Source organism: Ornithodoros turicata, chromosome 4 (genome assembly GCF_037126465.1).
Source record: "Ornithodoros turicata isolate Travis chromosome 4, ASM3712646v1, whole genome shotgun sequence".
NCBI lineage: Eukaryota > Metazoa > Arthropoda > Arachnida > Ixodida > Argasidae > Ornithodoros > Ornithodoros turicata.
In genome coordinates, this window is record NC_088204.1 from 50,556,999 (window position 1) to 50,578,195 (window position 21,197).

Genomic DNA, 21,197 nt, shown 5'->3' on the forward strand with positions numbered 1-21,197 from the left:
ATATGCTACCACCTTGCTGCTACTGTCCCCAACTGGGGTCGAACGCGTGATTTGGAGCTCAGCAAGATAGCACGTACCGACTGAGCTACCGAGGAGGATTTTTTTTTTTTTTTTACCGAGTGCGACCGGAAGAAATTTACTCAGATACGTTGAATCAGAGAACTACAAAGATATTGCGTCTTTTCTTGCTTTTTTTCGAGTAGCAACTGCCTTGTTTTTGGAGTTTGTTTGCAGTGCGCAGGGCCGACATTGGCCAAACTTATTATGCCAATCTATCACACGCCCGCGTACAACGTTCAACGTACGTCATCGTACAACGTTCTCGGCCCAACGTCGTTCACCGACCACCACTGTGCACGACATTAGACCCACGTTGATCCAAGGTGCAGTGACCGTCTAAGTCGCTTGGCGAGCAAAAACCGTTGGAATCCGAAGGGGGACGTGACACCTGTATCGCTTGTTTTTCTGTGTTTTTTTCACCTTTATGGTGGGCTTTTTTTGTCTGTCTCTCTCTTTCTTCTTTTTTTTTTGTTTGTCGGCGTGTAAGTTTTATGTTAGGTTATTATTCTAAAAGATTATTCTAGTGTACTGTGTAATGCGCAGACCGCGCAGACGGCCGGCGCTGTGCGGCAGCAACCGCCCACTAGATCACGTGGGCCTCCGCTGACGGAGTGCGAAAAGCGAGTTCCCTTTCCTTCCGTCCAGCAACCGCAGCAACAGGGCAATAGTTTAGTCCGTCCGTTTGAGTTTTGTGTTTGGCTTCTGCGTTCTGTGGTTTGGGTTTTCATTGCCTGCTGTGTCTCATTTGGTATGAAAAAGGTGGGGAACGTTCCTGCGTGGTTAGTCGACAGCTTTGACATCCACAGATGTGCAAGTAAAACTTTGTGAACCGAAAATGAAATGGCGCCGCGTGGCGCCGCACTTGGATGTGTTTGTTGTGTGCCTTTGTGGTGACAGGAGAAGCGGTGGGAGCTCAATATTTATCTGTGGAATGCAAGTTGTATAACCTCCGTACCGGTGAACTGTGGGCTCACTGGAGACGCCAGGCAGTGTGTGTGTGTGCTGAACGTCTAGAAAGTTTGCATTTGCGATCTCGTTACTAAAGAAAAGAAATGTGTGCACTTTGGATCCTTCTTCGGTGTGCTCTGTTTGCCGTTCCCATTCTAAGGTGCACCGCACATACAGGTAAGCAAAGCACTACGTGCTGTCTGCGGAGGTGCCTCCTGTCAAAAACGCGTCTATAAATAACGCATGAACAACCGCTTTATTTCGATTGGGGTGTTTTCTGGCCACAGGCGATACTCTGCCCATTCCTCGCGGTAATAACGCGTGTAATAAGCATGTGAGAGCAGGAAGGCTCGAAAAGGTGCACAAAAACAGAGGCAGAAGAAAACCTAATGTATTAAAAAAAAAGAACTGGAAATACATGCAACCGAGTTGAACTTCGGATAACAAAGCGTGTTTCATTGTATTCTTCCTTTTCTTTTCTTTTTGCTTCTCAAGCGCGGTCCGCACCGCGCAAGAAATGTGATGATTCTCAGGAAAACTTATTTATTCGTGTAATTTTTCCCAGCGCTGTTTGTACTGTAGTGTAGGAACTACTACTATACTGTTTCCGTTCTGCTCATTTTGAGTAGAAAAATTGAGGAAGGCAGAAATGTCACAAAAGCTTCTCGATCAAAACCGTATGCGTCACGCAGTTTGAATCAATGACCGTTTCTTGAAAGCCCTTATGCAATGCAAGAAGAAAGACAACTGGTTCTCTCACTTGGTGGGGTCAGGGTTAGCTGGTGACTAGAAACCGGATATTGAGGCACTAAAAAACTTCGTTTAGGCGCAAAATGGGCTGTAAAAACTGTGTGATAGGCACATACATGCACAATCATTACTCACCTTAGGAACATTTACCCTGTATTTAAATGTGAGGAGGGGAAGAATAAATACATTTCATGCAATCATACAAAGGATTTTCCCAGCACCCACCCCACCCGAGACAACGAGGGAACATCCTCGATTTTCATACTTTATTTCTTCAGTGAAAAAAGAGAGGGAGAAAGACAGATTCATGAATGAAGCCCAGTTTACTATCCAACGTGACACCTACTGTAGACCTACATATACAGTGAGGAAAGTTATGGGAGTGATAGCATATGAGCACCATTTCGAAGTTCTCGTATTGTAAATTGTGCCTCTTGTCACTTAAAATGAATCTTCAGCATCCATTGATGTTATTGGGGCATAGTTATGTGGTTATGTTTCGTAAGATTAGAAGCCTTTTCAGCATCAGGAAGCTTAGTATCTTCACCGGTCAGGGCTTTTACCACTTCACTGAGAACTGAAAGGCTGCTATTTTTGTACAAAATGGACTGCATGTTCATAGATGTTTTTTTAGCAACGGGGCCATTGGTGATGGTCACGAATCATTCTTCCACATCAGGTCGACGTTCGCTGTCAGTGCATTGACACTGGCGTCAAGTTGCTCAATAGTATTGGTCAAAAATGTGAAATGAGCACAGAAACTTGCCGGGTCTCCTTCTCCCTGTACTCCGTCAACACCTTCAATGACGCGTTGATGAAGAAAGCCGCAGACTTGGCGTTAATTTTTTGTAATGCTTTTGAAGTGGTGGTGGTGGTTTAGCGTGCTAGGAAAGGCTTTATTGTATTGTGCTCAGTTAGCTCACAAAATGACCAATTAGCCATCTAGTCACATCCGTGGTTTCGTCCACTAAATTCCATATACAAGTGTCACCAACTCCTTATCTGATTGAATGGAAACATCTCCTTGAGTCTGAGGAGCAGTGAAGGGGGGACTAGAGTGGATGGACACGGTACAAGAATTTGAGTCGTCGTTGTCGGTTCTTGTCCCATGTCCGTCCTGTTCCCCTCTTCCCCATGTCCGTAGTCCCACCCATTCGCTGCTCCTCAGACTCAAGATATTTCCGTTCAATCGTATACACCAGCTTGCTTGCCTCCTCTACTTATGTTCATCCTTATCTGATTTTTTTGTGTCCCTTGATACAGTGGCCTGAGTGAGCCTAACTTTTGCTCAGAAACTGGGGTGTGACAGAACTTCTGTGAAATGCTTAAAAACTGGATTTTTGACGTTCACCCAAGGAATATGTGCGGCCAACGCTACACACGGATACGTAGAACATGCTTTTTTTCTTCATTCCTGAGATTTTTTGCCAAGATGGGTATTGATTGTTCATTATGTTGAATATTACCTCAGTACTTCTTTTTGCACGGAACCTGTGCAAAGCAGATCAGGCAACTGTTGCATAGACACCATCCGTAAGTTTCACTGATATAATAAAAAGATGGCACAGAAACTGACCACAGGCTTTGAACCTGCAAGTGGGGTGGGTTCATTATGTGACCTGAATCCTAAAACCACCAACTCAATTACAAAACCACGGCTTAAACGGGCAACAGTGACAATTGAGACCAGAGCTAAATATGATGTGAAGAAATGTCACCATACCAACAAATAAGCAACAATATTTAAAAGATAAAATAACAGCACAGTTGACTCGGTCCACAGTACACTGGCCATGTGGCTGGAGTTCAGCTACAGAGCTGAGAGACAAGGGCTAGAAAAATTATGCTCTTTTGCTATCATCTGCTTTTTGTTTAGGTAGGTTGCTCACATAAAGTGACAAAACTTCGATGGAAGCACACACATTAAAGCGTCTTCTAACCTGCTTTGCTCATGGTTGGCAAAATAATGTTTCACCATGAACGGAGTAGCACGACTAGCCACGGGTCCATTGCTGGAGCAGTGCACTTTCGAGTGTTTTTTTTTGTACTGGGCATCCTTAATGCAATGACACGAAGATAAGTTTCCACAGTAGGACAAACACTTCCTTGTTGAACGCACAAAAAGACGGGCTCAAACCCGTGTTGGGAAGCGGTGCCGGCAAGAGTGTTGCAGCCATAGGAAACCAAAACTGTGCACCAGAAACGCATTTATAGGCACAATAAAAGTAGGGCTAAAGTGTTTCTTAACGCATAATTGGCACTTTTATTTAGGCACAATATGAGTGCAAAGAAAAAGTGGACATTTTGCTGGAAGATCCAGTATCTAGTTATTATGTAATTTACCAACTCTAGAATGTAACGCAAAAGCAAAGGCACGAACACTCGACAGCTCGCGTCTTTTTTTTGCAATTTAAAGGATGCAAATCTAAGTGCATTACAAAACCATGACCAATTTGTTGACAGATTGTTCCGTAAGTATATGTTACGCTATAATGTTCGTGAAAGGGAGATTTGCAATATTTAACCGTTTTCTCTCTGTTTGTACATATTTCTTCATGCCAGCTATTGCTCTCCTTTCAGGTGCTGAAGCAAATTTAGCTCCACGTTTTGTGCAGCCTCCTCGAGGACTTGTCCTGCAGGCCGGTCAGAAACGGGTGCTACACTGTGCTGCCGTTGGAGAGCCTCGACCTCGTCTACGTCTGCTACGAAATGGGCAAGCCGCCTCCAACTGGACCCACACACCACTTATTCACCCTGTGTTGGGAAATCCAGACCAGGAGGGCACATACAGCTGCTTAGCCCACAATGAGGTTGGAACAACGCTGAGTGACGCTGCACGCATCACAGTCGCTTGTAAGTTTGGGTTCATGACAGGCACATGCTTTTGTATGGAACATGATGGAAAGAGTGTGTGAGTGAGTGAGTGCCCGTCAGTCAAACGAGGCCCCCAGGCATGTCGTGTGAAAGCGGATGCTGGTCGAATTGGTCAAGGAGCTCGACCGGTAATCGAGAGATGCATAGTTCAAATCCCGCCGCTGTCTGACTTTTTCGACGACTGCCTTATTTCAACTGTTTTGTATGGAAGCTCACTTCTGCATTGCGACCCTTTGCTGTGTGCGGAGAAAAAGGAAGAAGAAATGACCAAGTACATTACACGTACAATTCTAATACAGGGATCAAGCGATTGCCACGTGCGCAGCATTTTATGGGACAAATGAGGTTGATTAACATCTACTTATGTACCACACTCTCCCAGACTGTACACTACCCTATGGCAGTCAACCACTGGGTATATTGAATTTTTCATTTGGAGCTGCAACATAGTATAACAACAACAACTTTATTTTTGACCTTGGAGAGTGGGGAGTTTCATCGCCACAGGCGATACTCTACCCCATTGCTGGGGCCCTATCCTCGTCAAAAGTAATCGACCTCGATTACTTTACGTCACAAGCTGTAGGGCGGGGCTGCCACGAAATACTCCGCCCTTAAATCCCGCCCGTTTCAATTGAAATTTATACCTAGTTTTCCTTCGCAGCCTCTCGGCCCTAATCTCGGACCGTGACCCTACGTCATTTTGACGTAACAATGACGTAAAAGATTAGTTTCAAAGCTGAAAAGTAATCTAGCGAAAGAGGGTCGATTACTTTGAGCGGCGATGGGTTTCGTGATGGGTCCGCATGTGCATTTCCGTTTATTGTGTTGTATAAAGTCTGTATGTGCTCGTTACAACAAAAAATTCATATCTTTCTTCGTTTGTGTCGTTTAATAATGAGAAAAAAGCACGCGTAACACCGTTTTTCTGCGCCGATCGCGGCATCGTATGCGTGAAAGCGGCGGGCTTTTCGAAGCGTCGTCCGAGCCGTACGTCGTACAATCAATGTTACTGCAACGTAGCGGTGTACACAAAAAAAACTCATCGGTTAAAGTTCACTGTTTCTTGAGTAAAACTATCAATGCTCATTTGCGGTATCATTACCACCCCCCACAGCTCACGAACAAAAGAAGGATATTGAAATGCGAATTATCATTTCGCATATCGAGCACACGAACACACAGAAAAATATAAAGAAGAGCTCATAAATAAAGCTCAAGATTTAAAGCACGAACCGATTTCTCATAAACGCGTTTACGGCTCGCGCCACACTGTCCGTTCGACCCTTTGCAATGATCCATCGCACTTTTATCGTTTTGTCAGTTTTGTTGCCTGCCATCAGCGCCATCTCACGGGCACATACCGAATTATAAATGCCAAGTACAATCACGGTGTCACACAAACATTGCCGTCTTGCACACCTGTACGTCACGAAAAATGACAAAGAGCAGAAAAGGAAATTACGAGCGTGCTTTTCCACGCATTTTCCACGAAATTCAGTTTTACGCCGGTAGTTTTCTGTTTCTGACACCTAAGGACCGAAGCAACAAGGCAGGGCAGGCAGATCATAGGTGTGGTTTTCAGATTCTCAGGAGGAAACACCGATAAGGCGGGTCGCTTTCCAAGATAACACGTGGGGCGATTGGTTGATAGAACATGTCAACCACTTTTAATATTCACGCCTTTTTCGATTGTGCACCAATGACAGAAGAAATTTCAAGTAATCGAGGTAGATTACTTTGACCAGGATAGGGCCCCTGGTGGGAATGGGGGGAATAAAATAACGAGCCCCTTCACAATAACGATTGAAGTCCGATGGTGTCCAGAAATGTCAGAAGAGCTTTGAGCGCAGAGCGTTGCTGGGCTGGATTGGGCCAGGGACCAAGCAATTTCGATAGGGAGAAAGGGCGAGAGTCCAGCTGACGAAGAGACGGTCAACATAGTATATGTTGACCTCAATGTATATATAGTTAGCGAGTGACTTTTTCGGGTTAAAAGCCTTTCTCAGATTCGGGGGTGAAAATCGGGCGCTATTTTTAAATCTCTAATTCGGGGAGAAATCGGGCGATAATTGTGCCTTCGGGTGTTATCAGGTGTTTTTGTTTCTCCTCTTGTCTATTAAGTCCTTTCCTAATCTCTCTCTCTCTCTCTTTTTTTTTTTTTTGCGGGATCGTGATCTTCCAGCGGTAATACCCGAAGGAATAGACAGCGTTGACACACATGGGTGTATTGCTGGGTATGTAAATGACCCAATCTTACATATGTTACACGTGGCGACCTTTGTTCGTCTTCAGTGGAAACGTCACTTCAGGATTTCATAGTGACTGGAATTCGGGGAGAAATCGGGTTTAACCAGAATTGGTTGGAGGTCAGTTCGGGGGGAATAACCGGGCGGAATCGGGTTTAACCTGAAAAAGTCACTCCATATCTATAGTCCATACCAGGGCTGGGCATGTATCACAATATTTTGTATTATAATAGTATTACTGTAATACTTTTTGTATTTGTATTACGTATTATAATACAGGTTTCAGAAAAGTATCTGTATTACGTATTATAATATGCAAAAACGTGTATTACAAGCATTATAATACTCCAGTAATACTTCTGAGATTTTGAAGTGTTCGTTCACACCGTACGCGCTATCAGCACGGTGATAACCCATTCATGCAGGTCAGTGCACCACATGTTTTAGGTCATCCACTCTTTGAACACCTACTCTCTGGCAGTGATGGGCAAAGTACCTCAAAATTCTATTTAAGTAAAGTACCAAGTACCTGACGTCATTAGTACTTCTAGTAGAGTACAAAGTACCCAATTCCAAATGTACTTCAAGTAAAGTACAAAGTACTAGGCAAAGTACTTCAAGTACTCATCAAGTATATTGCCAATTTAATTTGTATCCGTTTGCATTTCACTGTTTAGTATCTGTGTCTTGTTTCTTTTTTGTTTTCAAAACTTTAGCGAGTATTCTTGACAAATGCTCTGAAGCCATAAAGTTCTAGGTTAAGTGCTAACTCGTGAATATGAATTTAATCCGATGTCATAATTTGCAGTTACATGTAGAGAGGTAATCAGTCAGCTGTGCCATGGTTATCCGCCCCTAGTGTGGTCTTCCAGTACTAATCTTCTGCTATGTCAGGCTAGGAAATTTCAAGGGAAAAAAAGTACAAGCCAACAGGAATGATATATTTCTGGGCATTCCTTGCTGCTTTTTTAGATACAACGGGTTTATCAAAAAGAATACAAAAAAAGTAAAGGATTAAGCACAATGTAAGCCTTCATTTTTATTCGACTGTGATATGCAGCAATGTAATCTATGTGACCAATTAAAAAAAATGTAAAATGTAAAAATGAAAGCATGTGTGTCTTTCGGGTGTTCATCATGTAATGCAATCACACATATAATGTGATATAAAATGATTATTAGTTGCCAATGAAGGAAACAATATAAAAAAAGCATAGAACCCTGCATTGGGAGAACTGAAACGACAATGGGCCAAGTCATTGTCCTGCCGGTTGCAGTGTCATAATGTGTGCGTGTCTTTGCATTCCATTCATTTTACATAATCATAGAAGCATTGATACTTTTTCAACATTTCAGGCCTCTCAACAATAGATGTGCTTCAACAAATATGCTTTTTAAAAGCACAAAAAAGCACTGGGACTCTTGGTACTGTATCCCACTAAAAGCGCTAAAGTGATGGCAAGAAGACGAAAACTCAGAGATAGCCCTATCTGTGTGCTTCGCGTTTAGTAGGGTGCATTTTTGATTCTCTTTTGTGATTTTTTATCTGGAGTCCAAGTTTGGGTACTTAGTACTTGGTGGGAAAATACTCAGAAAAAGTACTTGAAGTACGGTACAAAGTACACGATTTAAAATGTACTTAAAGTACTACTTGAGTACTTGGTACTTCAAGTACTGCCCATCACTGTCCTCTGGGGATTAGCCGTATAGGGTCATAAAATTCCAGGAAAGAATGAAACAATCAAGTGTTTCTAGCTCTGTGTTCAGAGTTAATGTACGCACGGGGGCCGGCTTCTACTTCTGGTACGCCCCCTCTCCTAGGCTGGGAGGGGGGTCAGCTAAGGAGGGACAGTTGCCCTCAACCCTGGTCTTAGATGTCTTGTGACATATTGAATATGCCACAACACGTTATTCGCCTCGACCATACAGGAGAGCAGTTGAAGCAGGAGCGGATCCATACCCTCGGTTTGGTGGTGGTGGTGGTTGTGGTGGTGGTTCCTTTGTCGGAGCGCGTAGTGGGGGAGGAGAGAGGGAAATTCAATGTATAAACAGACGTTTTTTGGGGGTGCGATCACCCTCCCTAGAGCCACCACTGACTTAAAGATTATATTTTTGAGAAAATGTTATTATTAAAGCCAAATAGTCAGTAATGCGTCTGTTGTTTAATACAACGAGCACTGTAAATTGTGAAATAAATGTTGTGTACGCCCTTAGCTTTTCAAAAAGTTATGTATTCCTTTATTACCATAATGTATTATAATACAGTATTAGTATTATGTATTATAATACACAATTTCAAAAAGCATTTGTATTAGTATTATAATACGAATAAATAGTATTACTGCCCACCCCTGGTCCATACATTAAAGGGACGGTCTCGTACAGCCGGGGCGATTCCGAAACTTAGCCAAAACTATCTTCACGAGCACTGTACACATACAACCGTCAAAGTTTCATTCGGAATAACCAAGTCGTTTTCGAGGAATTTGTCGAAACGTGCCGTATAATAGCGGACGACGACACCCGCGCTTCTCTCACGCAACGTCATGCATGACGTCGGCCTGCGGGTACGCCACCGTTGTCATGGTAACTGTAACTTGCAGGAGCACCTTGGGTTGAGTCATCCCCTTTGCTCTCGAAATGGGGACACTCAGGCATATATCTCCGCGAGCGGAGAATGTAGTCCGTGCATTGACTATGGGGTCTCCAACAATGTGGCGCATAATCGGATACGTGGAAGCTAAGTTACATGTTTTCTTTCCGCAAGTATTTAATGCAATTTTATAATATATTTATATTTAAATAAACATGCACTCCTTCTCCATGTACGTCGTCAGCGACACATCATTTCAAAACATGATCAGTGTGCAACGGGGAGTGTAATGGAAGCGCGTGTAATATATCTTTGCTGAGAGCTCTAATGCGACCGCGTGCGCTGATGGCCGGCGACTTCATATTTGTGATTGTGGATCGGGTTGTCCTGCGACTTTTAACTTGTCCCTGAGGATTATGTGGGAACTTGAACCCATTTGTCACGGACATGGCAGGTATCTTGCCAGCGTCCAGTGGCTTCCTACAGGTAGCACCTCACTCTGATGCCAGTCATTTCGTCACAGCTGTCGGGAGACGCCACCCGCAATACGTCGCACTGCCTTGTAAGTCGGCATGTCCTTATCGTGAGTCCCCACGTCCTCATTGTAAGTCTCCATGTACTTACTGTAATCCTCTACATCCTTACTATGCCAGTCTGCCACTAACATCTCCCTAACTAATTTGCCCTAGATTTCCCACTGTTGAGAGGAGCAGTAACATAGTTGTTCTAAACCACCATATGGGCCACTTCTTAGTATGTGCGTCTTTCACCTGAGAACTGAAAGAAAATGTACGAGAGTTGCCGCGGTCCCCAGTAACTTCTGAAAGTCGTCTGCCCACGCAGGTGCACTAGCGCGCGCAAAAGCAGACGATTTCTGTATCCTATCACGGACTTTCCCGCAGGGTGACGTGGCTGTTCTTACTGTTGCCAACACAGATCGCGGCATGCTCGCAATCTTTATCAATTTAATTCGGTTGTTTAATAACCATGACATGTTTTATCGGGTAAATTCGCAGTAATCAATTTTCAATAAAGGGCAATCGAATGGTACACTTTATGAGAGGGGCAGGGGGTACGAGACCGTCCCTTTAAACACCATCAAAGTTACGCTGAACATTGAAATGAAGAACAAATCAGGAGGGTGCAAGTGAGCTGGTGGAACAGTGAGAGCGGTTCCTTGAGGTTGGTGAAGGATAAAACACGGAACGAAGTGGACGACATGAAATGAAATAAAACATGTTGAAATGAAGCCTGAACTTCAGAAATTCTGTTGAAGCACGTAGAGAGTGTAAAATGTTTAATCCGAAATAAGTTAACAGGTCCTAAACCTAACATCCCCCTATACTCTCCCTAATTGTCCTATGCTCTATAAATTTCACATTAAACCATAAGCACAATTTCTTGGGTGATGTTACTTGTAGTAGTAAGCTACTTGTAGTAGTACTTATAGTAGCCTTAAAGAAGCACAGAAAGCGCTTCAGTCACTACCTTTTTCTTAAATCAAGCCGTTAACCTGACTAGTAAAATGTACCTTGCAAAGTGATTCATTCGACAGGTGCATAAATATAGAAGAATTTGATTTTAAAAATCACGACCGTGCCCAACCGTGGCAATGCTCACAACAAGCCACCCGAGTTGCTTTGACGTCACTACGGTACAGCCCGCTGACAGGTTTGGAGAAACGTCGTCTGCTACACAGGGAGAGAACTGGGAGAGGAACAAAGGGGAAAAAAGTGCAGAAAGTGCCAGCTCCAATTGGAGCGCGGCCTCTCTTGTGACCGTAATGACATCACCGCTGAGATTTGTCCTCCTCCTACTCATTTCGCCGTGCAGAGCGAGCTGAGCGGGAACACGCGCGGTGATGTCTGCGGGTCATTTTTCTTTCAGAAATATAAAAATAAAATAAAAATTTAAGAACTACAAAAAATATTGCATGCTGAAAACTTTTTGTGTTGGTTGTCAAGTCAAATCACATCCTTGTAAGAAACAGAAAATCTTTTGGATGGTTTTCTGGGCTCCTTTAAACATTTCTGTCATTCTCATCAGGGAAGGATAACGGACGTATTTTGGTTACCGTTTCTATTTCCGTTACCCGTTTCGGATACCGGCTTTTCAATTTCGTTTCCGTTACTGTTTCCGGTAATGGAACGGTTGTTACAAAGCTGCGGAAGGACAGCCCGTCCGGCTCTATCAGCACCCTCTTTTTCCCAAGTGCTGCTTCTGTGTCATGCGTACACACTACACAAGTAATTTTACGTCGTTGAGATGCGCACATCTTGCAAGATAAAAAAAAAAAAAATGTAGGAACGTGTCTTCAGTCACGCGGAGTTCAGCAACTCAAGATAGGTGTAACCTGCATCCAATGTCGCATTCATAAGCGAACGCTCTCAGTAGTAAATAATACTGCCATGGCCACAGTGAAATGAAACAAAAAAAGAGCACAAAATAAGTAACTAAAAATCGTAGGCTGTCAAGTTCGTGCTAAGGTGGAGTATAGTCATGTGTTGATGTCATTGAGCTATGAGGGCTGGGACAAGGTAAGCGACGGATGCACCCTCGAGATCCAATATTGCGGTTTCTTTCCATGCCATGCTCTCGTGTAGTATTTAGAGCATTACAGGGAATGGAGTCATAAAAAAAAAAATAAATAAATAAAAAGTCACTCAAACGTCATCGCACAACAGGAATAGTCATTACCCGAATTCAATACCGGACGATAAATTCGTTTCCGTTTCTGTTTCCGGTAATGGAGGACCGTGGTACGCATTTCCGTTATCGTTACCATCTCCAATTTCGGTAATATACCATTTCTGTTTCCATTATCATTACCGTTGCCCTTCCCTGACTCTCATATGTGCTATGATTAGGGTTCCGGGTTTTTGGATTTATTCGAAGAACGTACTCCGGTAAAATTTTAAGCACTTCGGATAAATCTGAAAAACTCTGCTTGACAGATGTTTCCTGATAACCGGGTTATTGTTCTTGGACTCCTTTTGTGTCCTGGGTTTCTTCAGACCTAGGATACCGGCCCCACCGCAACATAATAATGGTTTCCATGACCTAGCGTTTTCTTTGGCGGTCATATCGACCACTTGAGGATTCACTGCCCGTGTTGTTCCTCAGTCTGTTTCCCGATTTCATTGTCCTACATGTGACCTAAGCACTAAAATAATCATCGAACCGAGGTCATACAGAGTGGTCTTTTTGAAAGGGCAAGTAGTTGCAGTGCTGCTGACAAGATGGGATGCAAGCGAAAGCTGCCCTGCGTCTAGGTCAAGGAGTATCCCAATTTCGAGGAGTTCACATCGTCCCGCAATCGCGATGCAGAGGTTGTCGTATAACCGCATAACAGTGAGCGTACTGCATAACCGTACCGCATAACAGTGAGCACTGCACATGGAAAGGGTGCATTTGGAATTGCGCAACACCTCAGTGTGCGTCGCTCAAAATGTATTGTTAAGTTTGTGTCTCGTTACTGTTGAAGCAATAAATGTGACAACTGCGTTTTCGCTGCACAACAGTGCGTGCGTCACCAAGTTTTCTCAGAATTTCGGATATTAACTGAGCTGTAAAACATACACTCCGAAAAAATCTTTTTTTTTTTTAACAAACTCCGAAAAACGTCCTTCGGGAACGCCCAGAAATAAACTACGAAAATCCGGAACCCTAGCTATAATTAGGGTTTGAGGTTTTCGGGTTCGTCCGGAATTTACCCGCCAGAATCGCACGTTTAGTGATTCGGGTAAAATCTGATTTATCTCCAAACTGGGAGTCCTTTTGTCGCACGGCGCGGAACCACTGCGCGTGACAGCGGTAGTGGAAGGGATCACCTCCGGAAGGAGGTGAGACCGCAGCCGTGAGGGCGAAATGCATAGGACGTTTCCCCAGCGTCAAAACGTCGTGTGCGCTCTGTGGCCTTGTACGCATGGCGAAGGAACACCCGCGGACAACCACCCGGGATGCATGGGAGGCGGGCAAAGCGAGTGATGCGCGCCAATATTGCCACATTCGTCTACCGTTCACGCATGAATATCAGCACAGTCCCTCAGTACTCTTTCTGGTCTGGAAACTCCGCTCGAATACAATAGGCAAGGTCACTTAGGGACAGTTTCTCCCGCATGGGGCGATCGCGTCGTTCGGGAGGAGACACCCTCGTGGAGCAGACGACGTATCCATAGCACTACGTGTTTTTAGGGAAGATTTGATCAGCTACTTTTTAAAGTTCATTTCGGGTTTAGAGCAGAAATAATTCTCGAATAGGTTCATGAGTTCAGCCCGCACATTTTAGTTCAGTTAGCTTAAATTTGCAGATTTTCCGCGTAGATTGCAACTTTCGTTGTTGTCTTTTTCTGACACGGAAAATGTTGATTTTACTCTCACTCATATCTCTCAATGAAGGTTGAGAAACATATTAATTCATTCTGTTACACAATTACACAAACTAGTGATGTGTTATAAAGTAATGCCGCTTTCAGTAGGTATTTCGTGGGGGCGAAACTTTCCAAACGCGTGGTTTCCTCGTAGCATGCAGTTTGTTGCAATCTGAGCAGAGATAAAATTACGAGGTGATTCTATTTCAGAGAAGACATAAGACTTCAGAAGAAGTACTTATAGAAATCCTGTGTTGTAATCATGATCATCTGAAAGTCGTCTCTGGTGGTATGAGAGACGGGAGGTACTCATGCTATAAATCGCATGACTCGATCGTTTTCGGTGAAGAAAAAAACTTATGTTGTTTTTCGATGTGGTTGACAATAACTGATCTATATTACACTATTAACGTATTGTAGATATCTTTACACACTTTGGGTAGATGTATCGACTTAAGATAGCAATGGCTCTCATGCGTTCCCTTTTAACATAATGCATGTGATCATCCCACGGTAATATTTCTGAAGACCCCTTCAAGTATTCCTACTATTTTTGCGGCTTGGACTGACTGACCAACCAGTTCTAGTAAGGAGATTCCAACATGATTTAAGCCGGGTTACTAAATTAACAGGATAGAATTTCCGCTTACTCAAGTGTGGCCCTAATAGCACTTTTCAGCTATAGAAATTGGCTGACGAGATTCAGGTGTCAAATTCATTGCGTTGGAGATAGCCTCGGCGTATCAGTCAGATCAGTTCCAGGACGTTCCAATGAACAAACTATTTAAAATGATAAAATTGTAGCAGCGTGTGCTGCTACAGAATGAAGTGTTATGTGGGAACGGCCACTGTTCTCATAGCTCGGAAATAAATTTTAGGACTGGCCAAGAACTACATTTACAAGAAAAACGTTGCAGTATCTGGTGACAAATAAATATAATAACCGGAAAGAGATAAGTAAGGAGAAATGCAGAAAAATTTAATGAGTCAGTCTTTCGCTTGAAAGTAATGATGAAGCCAAAGAAACGATATTTTGTAGCACTATACACGGCCATGAATGAGCTCTAGAGTCTGTTGTGTATAGGCCGCAGAAAAATTTCACGTATTGCAGATCAGAAAGGAAAAAGAAAAATGAAAACGTAAAAAGTGAAAACATCATCCCTCCCTCTCCCCGCTTCCGATTCATCAAAAACGAATATATAAGCCGGTATGTAAACGGGTGCGTAAACGAGTAAACGAGTATTAGCTAACTTCGTTTACTGCTGCATCTTTCCTCGCTAGTTGTTCCATAAGAAATGTGATTATATTGACATCATGTTGAAAGGCCTATCATTTGAAAATTTTATGGTTCTTATAGTGTTTATTGATGCTCCACAAATCACGCTCATCGCAGTACACCTCCAATAAGGCTATTAGCGAATGGTTTGTATTTATTCCTGTATACCAAGTCATCGCTGTTTTGTAGACAAAGAAAAAAATACTTTCATTCACTTCTGGTAAAGAGGCTCCGAGGAATATAGACATTCCAAAATGCTGCGTGCTCGTATCAGTCTCCTTCATCTGTGTAGATCATTCTTACACACGAACAGAGTGCAAAGATTGCAGTAAATTTCAAGGATATTTAAAAAAATTAACCTCTGTTTACGCACGCAAAACGCAAGCACCAAAAAAGAAAAAGTTCTCACTTCCAAACACCCACAGAAATACATGCAATCGATACGCGCAGGCAGCGGCGGACACGAAAGTCTCCTTCCGAGCGACGATGCGCCGCCACGTGTCGTCGGGGCGCCCTAAGCGAACTTTTCGCGGGAGTTTCCTGACCAGAAAGAGTATTGAGGGACCGTGATATCAGTAATCGACAGATTCCGTCATGCAGTCTTCAAGCGCTTTAAAAAGTTGGGTTTTCTGTGGTCACACGCACGCCAAGCGTTCACGTGTTGTGGAATCGTCGGAAAAACATTGTGGCGTGCATGGCTTCGGGCAGTTCCGCATCTGTCGTGCCCATTCGGGATGGGTGTACTGCCTCGTGGCTCAAACCTCCCAGCAGCAAGAAACTTAGATAGTTCTGAAGTAGTCAGGAGCCCAAGTAAGCAATAGACCTCTACCTGTTTGTAAACAAATGACGTCATAATGTTTGACAGCGCCACGAGTTTGGTAGAGTTGAACTACGTTCAAAGCTAGTGGCGAACAAGGTCGCGCCCGAAAGCCACGTTCTTGAGGGGATTTGATGGTCTCTGAAAAGGACGCAACCTTCGGTCCTACTTTTCTTTCAATGGGAGGCAGCGAACAAATGCCCATTGGTGGAACCGATCTGTTTTGGTTTCGGTGTGTGTACCAACGTCATGATGACGTTTCTCAGGTAGAGGTTTATTGCTGATGAATCGCTTAACGTAACAGAACTCCAACACTCTTTTCTCCTACTTGGACGCGGAAACGCAAACGTTTCTCATGACTTGACTTGTAACAGACAAGTTTGTAACAGATGTTTCTCAAGACTTGTAACAGCGTCACGTTAAGTGAAGTAGTACTTTAATCCATGTGCAGGTTTGCATTACCATTCTATTCAATGCAGGTTTGAACTGCCACATACCTTTTAACGCTGTCCTCATTTCGTCGCAGACAGTGTTATTACTTAGTTTGGAAGCTGTTTCCTTTTTACGTTTCTGATATGTATAACAAGCCAGATAAACCAAATTTTTGCCTGTATCATATAGTTCAAATTTTTACACCCCCGAATTCACCCCGAATTGGATGCTGCTGTTTTCCACCCGATTTTTACCCCCTGAATTTGGCAAAAATATTTCCCGAAAACCTCGGACCCTAGCTATAATGCGTAGATGTACTATTATGTCTATGCCATAGTAGTATATGTATTGTGATGTCAGAGCCCTTGTCAAATATGTATATTTTATTATTTATTTATTTACCCACAGCACCCATGAGGCACTGTGAGTAATTATCTGTGTTCATATGCAAGATTGCATTTCAACATGGCTATAGATGTGCCTACAAGCGAAAGTAACGACCAAAAACAACATATTTGTTTGCTGTTGTGTTCAAAATACAAGTCATTGGCGTGTGGTTAGGGAAATAGAAGATACAGTGGGTAAAATAGCACTTTTCGTTTTTTAATTTCAAAAATGTGTTGTCCTAATATGAGTAGGGTATGTAAGGTGAAACTTTTTTCTTTCTTTCTGCTCAGTTTTGAGAGGAGTTGAAGAGGAGTCCAAGACAGTTGAGGTGACACAGGGTGAGATAGTGATACTGGAGCTTCCAGAAGCGGAAAGTGTACCCCCAGCAACAGCTGTGTGGTCACGCTTGGATGGGTCACACCTGGAGGGCATTCAGTATGCTTCAACCAAGGCAAGAGTCTTTCTCTTTATTATTATGAGAGTTTGATTGTGTAGAGTGATCATCTGGGAGAAGAGTGAGGTCCTTGATCCCTACAAGACGGGCCTTTAGTCCAGACTTCAACATTTACAAGGGCATGTTTGCTCTTGTAACCAGGGCTGGGCAAGATACCTCAAAAAAGTATCTTTGATGCCGATACTCGATACCCTCAAAAATTGTATTTCTGATACCGATACAAGATACAGAACCGAAATTGATTTTTTCATCGCGTCCCAGGGCAGGGCCTAGGGCCTCCTGTCCGGGCGACCTTGACGATGGAGCGCGCGCGCGGACGTAAGCTTTCGAACGAATTTATGGTCAACATGTCTACGCCGCTGCGGCCTGGCTTGTACTACTACCACCTGAGCGAGCGCCGCCGACCCTAAGTCTCACAACAGCCTCAATATTTGCGTCTTTTTTTAGTATTGAGTATCGTTAAAATACACGATACACTAAAACTGTATTTTCGATACCGATACTCCGATACTCTCATTTTTGGCATGCGATACCTAATACCGATACACAAAATGTATCGAAAGATTGTATCGAAGATACATGTATCTGCGATACTGCCCACCACTGCTTGTAACAGATATCAATGATGAACTGAAACAGCAGTTTCAAACTTACCTCCAGGAGCCACCACCTACAAACCCAGATGTTCAAACACTCCAGTACTGGGACTCTGTTCCGGATCTATATCATATAGTTCACTTTCAAGTGCTGCACTTGTACTGCTGTGCATGCCTTCAGGCAGCTGTAACGTTGAAACGAACTTTTCAAAGTTACGGTGCCTGTAGTGCCCTCAACGCTTATCAATGGGTGATGCTTTGCTGAACTTGCAACTTATTCTTTTTGTGAATGGGGGTCAGTTCAAGCCTTAGTGGTGATACAGTGAAGTGACAGCCTGTCCCTTAATAAATATTCTTTCACTTAATTTCAATACAAAAAAAGTGTTTTTTCTTTTTTTTTGCTTGAAAAGTACATCATTCTCAGTATATCACCCGATCTTACCCTGTTTGGCGGGTCCTGATATTCATCCCAATACTTACCCCCAATTTCCACAAAAGATAAAACCCGAAAACTGAGGGCTCCTATTTATGATGGCAGACTGAGAGCCTGGCTGATGATGTCGTCAACAGAAAGGTCTGTGCAGAATTGGGCATTGTTGTCTACGTGATCATCTTCTGGTCATCTTCACTTCACAACCACGTTCCGTCAGCTATCCTGAAGTTTTGGAATGTGTCTGAAACGGAGAGGCACCACACGCTTAACTAAGCTCCGCCTTCGCGCGTGCTGTGCTTCTACGAATCTGCTATCTGTTGAGGGACATGCTCTATGATGAAGGATGAAAGTCACTGAAAAGGTTAGCCAGCTGTAGGACTCGAACCCACATCTTATGGATTGCCGGTCCAGGGCTCTACCAATTGAGCTAAGCTAACACGCCTTCTCAGTGACTTCCAGGGTGCGTCCATCTGAAGGGACAAACCAGCCACTCTCTCTCACTCATCCTCCTTTCACTCTTACATTTTTGCACACTCATACACGTATTCATACGACGGGATCGACGCAGGCGGTAACTGATGAACATGAAAGAACTGATGTACTGAGGCTGGAACAACATGGAAGGGACAAATACATACAAAGCCTCAATTTGCCTAAGAAATTACCGATGAATCGTTAATCATCGTTAATTTTCTCAACGTGCACATACGCAGTCACCGCTCGATAAACAACCAGTCGGATTGTCGCTGGCTTTGGCTTGGCAACAAACTTGCTTTGCGGCATGGCTGTGGGGTCCTCCAGTGTCACTGTTTCCCTGCTCCATACGTGGCACAAAACGAAATTTGGGTGTCTGGAAGGTCACGTCAAAAACGTCTTGAAAAGTAACTTTCCTTCGAGTACAAGTTACAACAAAAAAGTAATTAAGTTACAATTGCAGTTACTCTTTTTAGAAAGTACTTAGGTACAGTAATTAATTACTCAAAAAGTAATTCGTTACAGTAACTTTATTACTTCTAATTACTTACTTTGCAGCTCTGTATGGGGCACACACCGGGTATAGATGGAAGTGTCTGCGTTAACTTGCAATGTGCAGCTCACAAAGCAGTTGTCTGTACGTCCTGTCTTCTTTCCACATCATGTCTATGTTTGATCCAAACCAACTCGCTGTTGTTGTGTGCAGACGTTCATACATGCACCCTTTATCTATCGATTTATTTTAAAGATAACAGAAACTACTTGAATGGGATACAACAAACAACTGCCTGCTTACAGGGAACGTGTTGTGTGTAGGAGAGGTAATGTGACCTTCTTTCCAGTCGTCCCATGACTTGTACTAACCCCCTGTCCCTCACTCCTTCCTGCTGTCCTCCCTCTATCTGTCCACCCACATAAGGAGTGTATTTATCTGCTACTGTTGTGCCTGAGGCTTTTCCCTTAACCGTTCTCTACCGGTTCATCGTCGGTTCGTTGATTTTCTTTCGTACTACCATGCATACTTTTTTGTGACTGTATGTAGTACATGGCTGTGTAGATCTCGCGCCCATGCAGCAGTATCCAAACTATACAAAAAGACGCATGAAAGGGTCAACTTGTAAGAATCATACTCCTTGAGTATGAGGAGCACAGAAAAGACACACACACGGATGAGGAAACGCATGAAAAGCCGGCTCAACACTCACCCGGACAACTCATTGCAGAATGCACAACAACCAAACTACCGTACAACTCGGCGACTGACGTGGCTTGTCTATTTTACTTTCTAGCCAAGGCGAGACAATAGCCAGGACGCATGTGCAGAGCGATGGATTCTTTCTTCTCCGCATACGCAACCGACATTACAATGCGAGATTGTGGCGCCCTCTGTGAGGCGCGGGCGGAAGCCCTTTACTGGGTGTTTCATACGTTCTTCCGCCAACTCTGAAATCTCCCCCCCTCCCCCCTTTATACCTCCACTTTACAGCTATCTCTCTAAAACATTTTGAACTTCACAGGGACTGCAGCTACGGTGACCGGAAGATTAGAAAAAGGTAGTACCGGTCCTCGTCAATATGGACTGATGCTCTCGTACTGCTAGTGCCAAAGTCAAAATGATAACAAAAATTTAGTGGCGATTTAGTGCTAAATGCGAGAGATGCGTTAGCATTAAGCGCCTTGTCCGGTCCATACTTGACCTCCGGGTATCTACTTCTTCCGGTCTAACCTGACTTCCAGTTGTCCACCTCCGGTCTATGCTTGACTTTCGGTTCAACACTTTCAATTACTATATGCAAGTTCATTTAACTAATCTTTAATTAGCCTCAATTACTTTCAATTACCTAAAAAAACTTTAATTACCAAAGGTAACTGCAGGTTACCTGAGGTAATCTTGAATTTCATTTACTTCCCTTTAACTACATTTAATTACCTCTGGTAACCTGCAGTTACTTTGATAACCCTTAATTTCGTTTAATCTTTCTTAATTACATATATCTTACATTCATTACCTTTAAACTCAACTTTCTTGCTTTAATTACCTCTAATTACTTTCAATTACTCTTACCTAATACTCTAAATTACCTTCAACTATGTACTTCAATTTCAAATGATTTACCTCCATTTACATTTACCCTCATATATTCCCTTTACCAGCGGCGGGCAGTATTGCAGATACATGTATCTTCGATACAATCTTTCGATACATTTTGTGTATCGGTATTAGGTATCGCGTACCAAAAATGAGAGTATCGGAGTATCGGTATCGAAAATACAGTTTTAGTGTATCGTGTATTTTAACGATACTCGATACTAAAAAAAGACGCAAATATTGAGGCTGTTGTGAGACTTAGGGTCAGCGGCGCTCGCTCAGGCGGTAGTACAAGCCAGGCCGCAGCGGTGTAGACATGTCGACCATAAATTCGTTCGAAGCTTACGTCCGCGCGCGCTCTCCATCGTCAAGGTCGCCCGGAGAGGAGGCCCTGG

At 43.4% G+C, this 21,197-nt stretch overlaps 1 protein-coding gene across 1 annotated transcript in view; it reads left to right on the plus strand.

Moving 5' to 3' along the window:
- Positions 1–680: 680 nt before the first annotated feature.
- Positions 681–21,197, plus strand: part of LOC135391523 (protein sidekick-like) — a 177,372-nt gene continuing 156,855 nt past the window's right edge. The window contains exons 1-3 of the mRNA XM_064621796.1: positions 681–1,185; positions 4,339–4,611; positions 17,047–17,207. Of these exons, the coding sequence (XP_064477866.1) occupies positions 1,113–1,185; positions 4,339–4,611; positions 17,047–17,207 (507 nt within the window). The 5' untranslated portion in view covers positions 681–1,112. The remainder of the gene's footprint in view (positions 1,186–4,338; positions 4,612–17,046; positions 17,208–21,197) is intronic.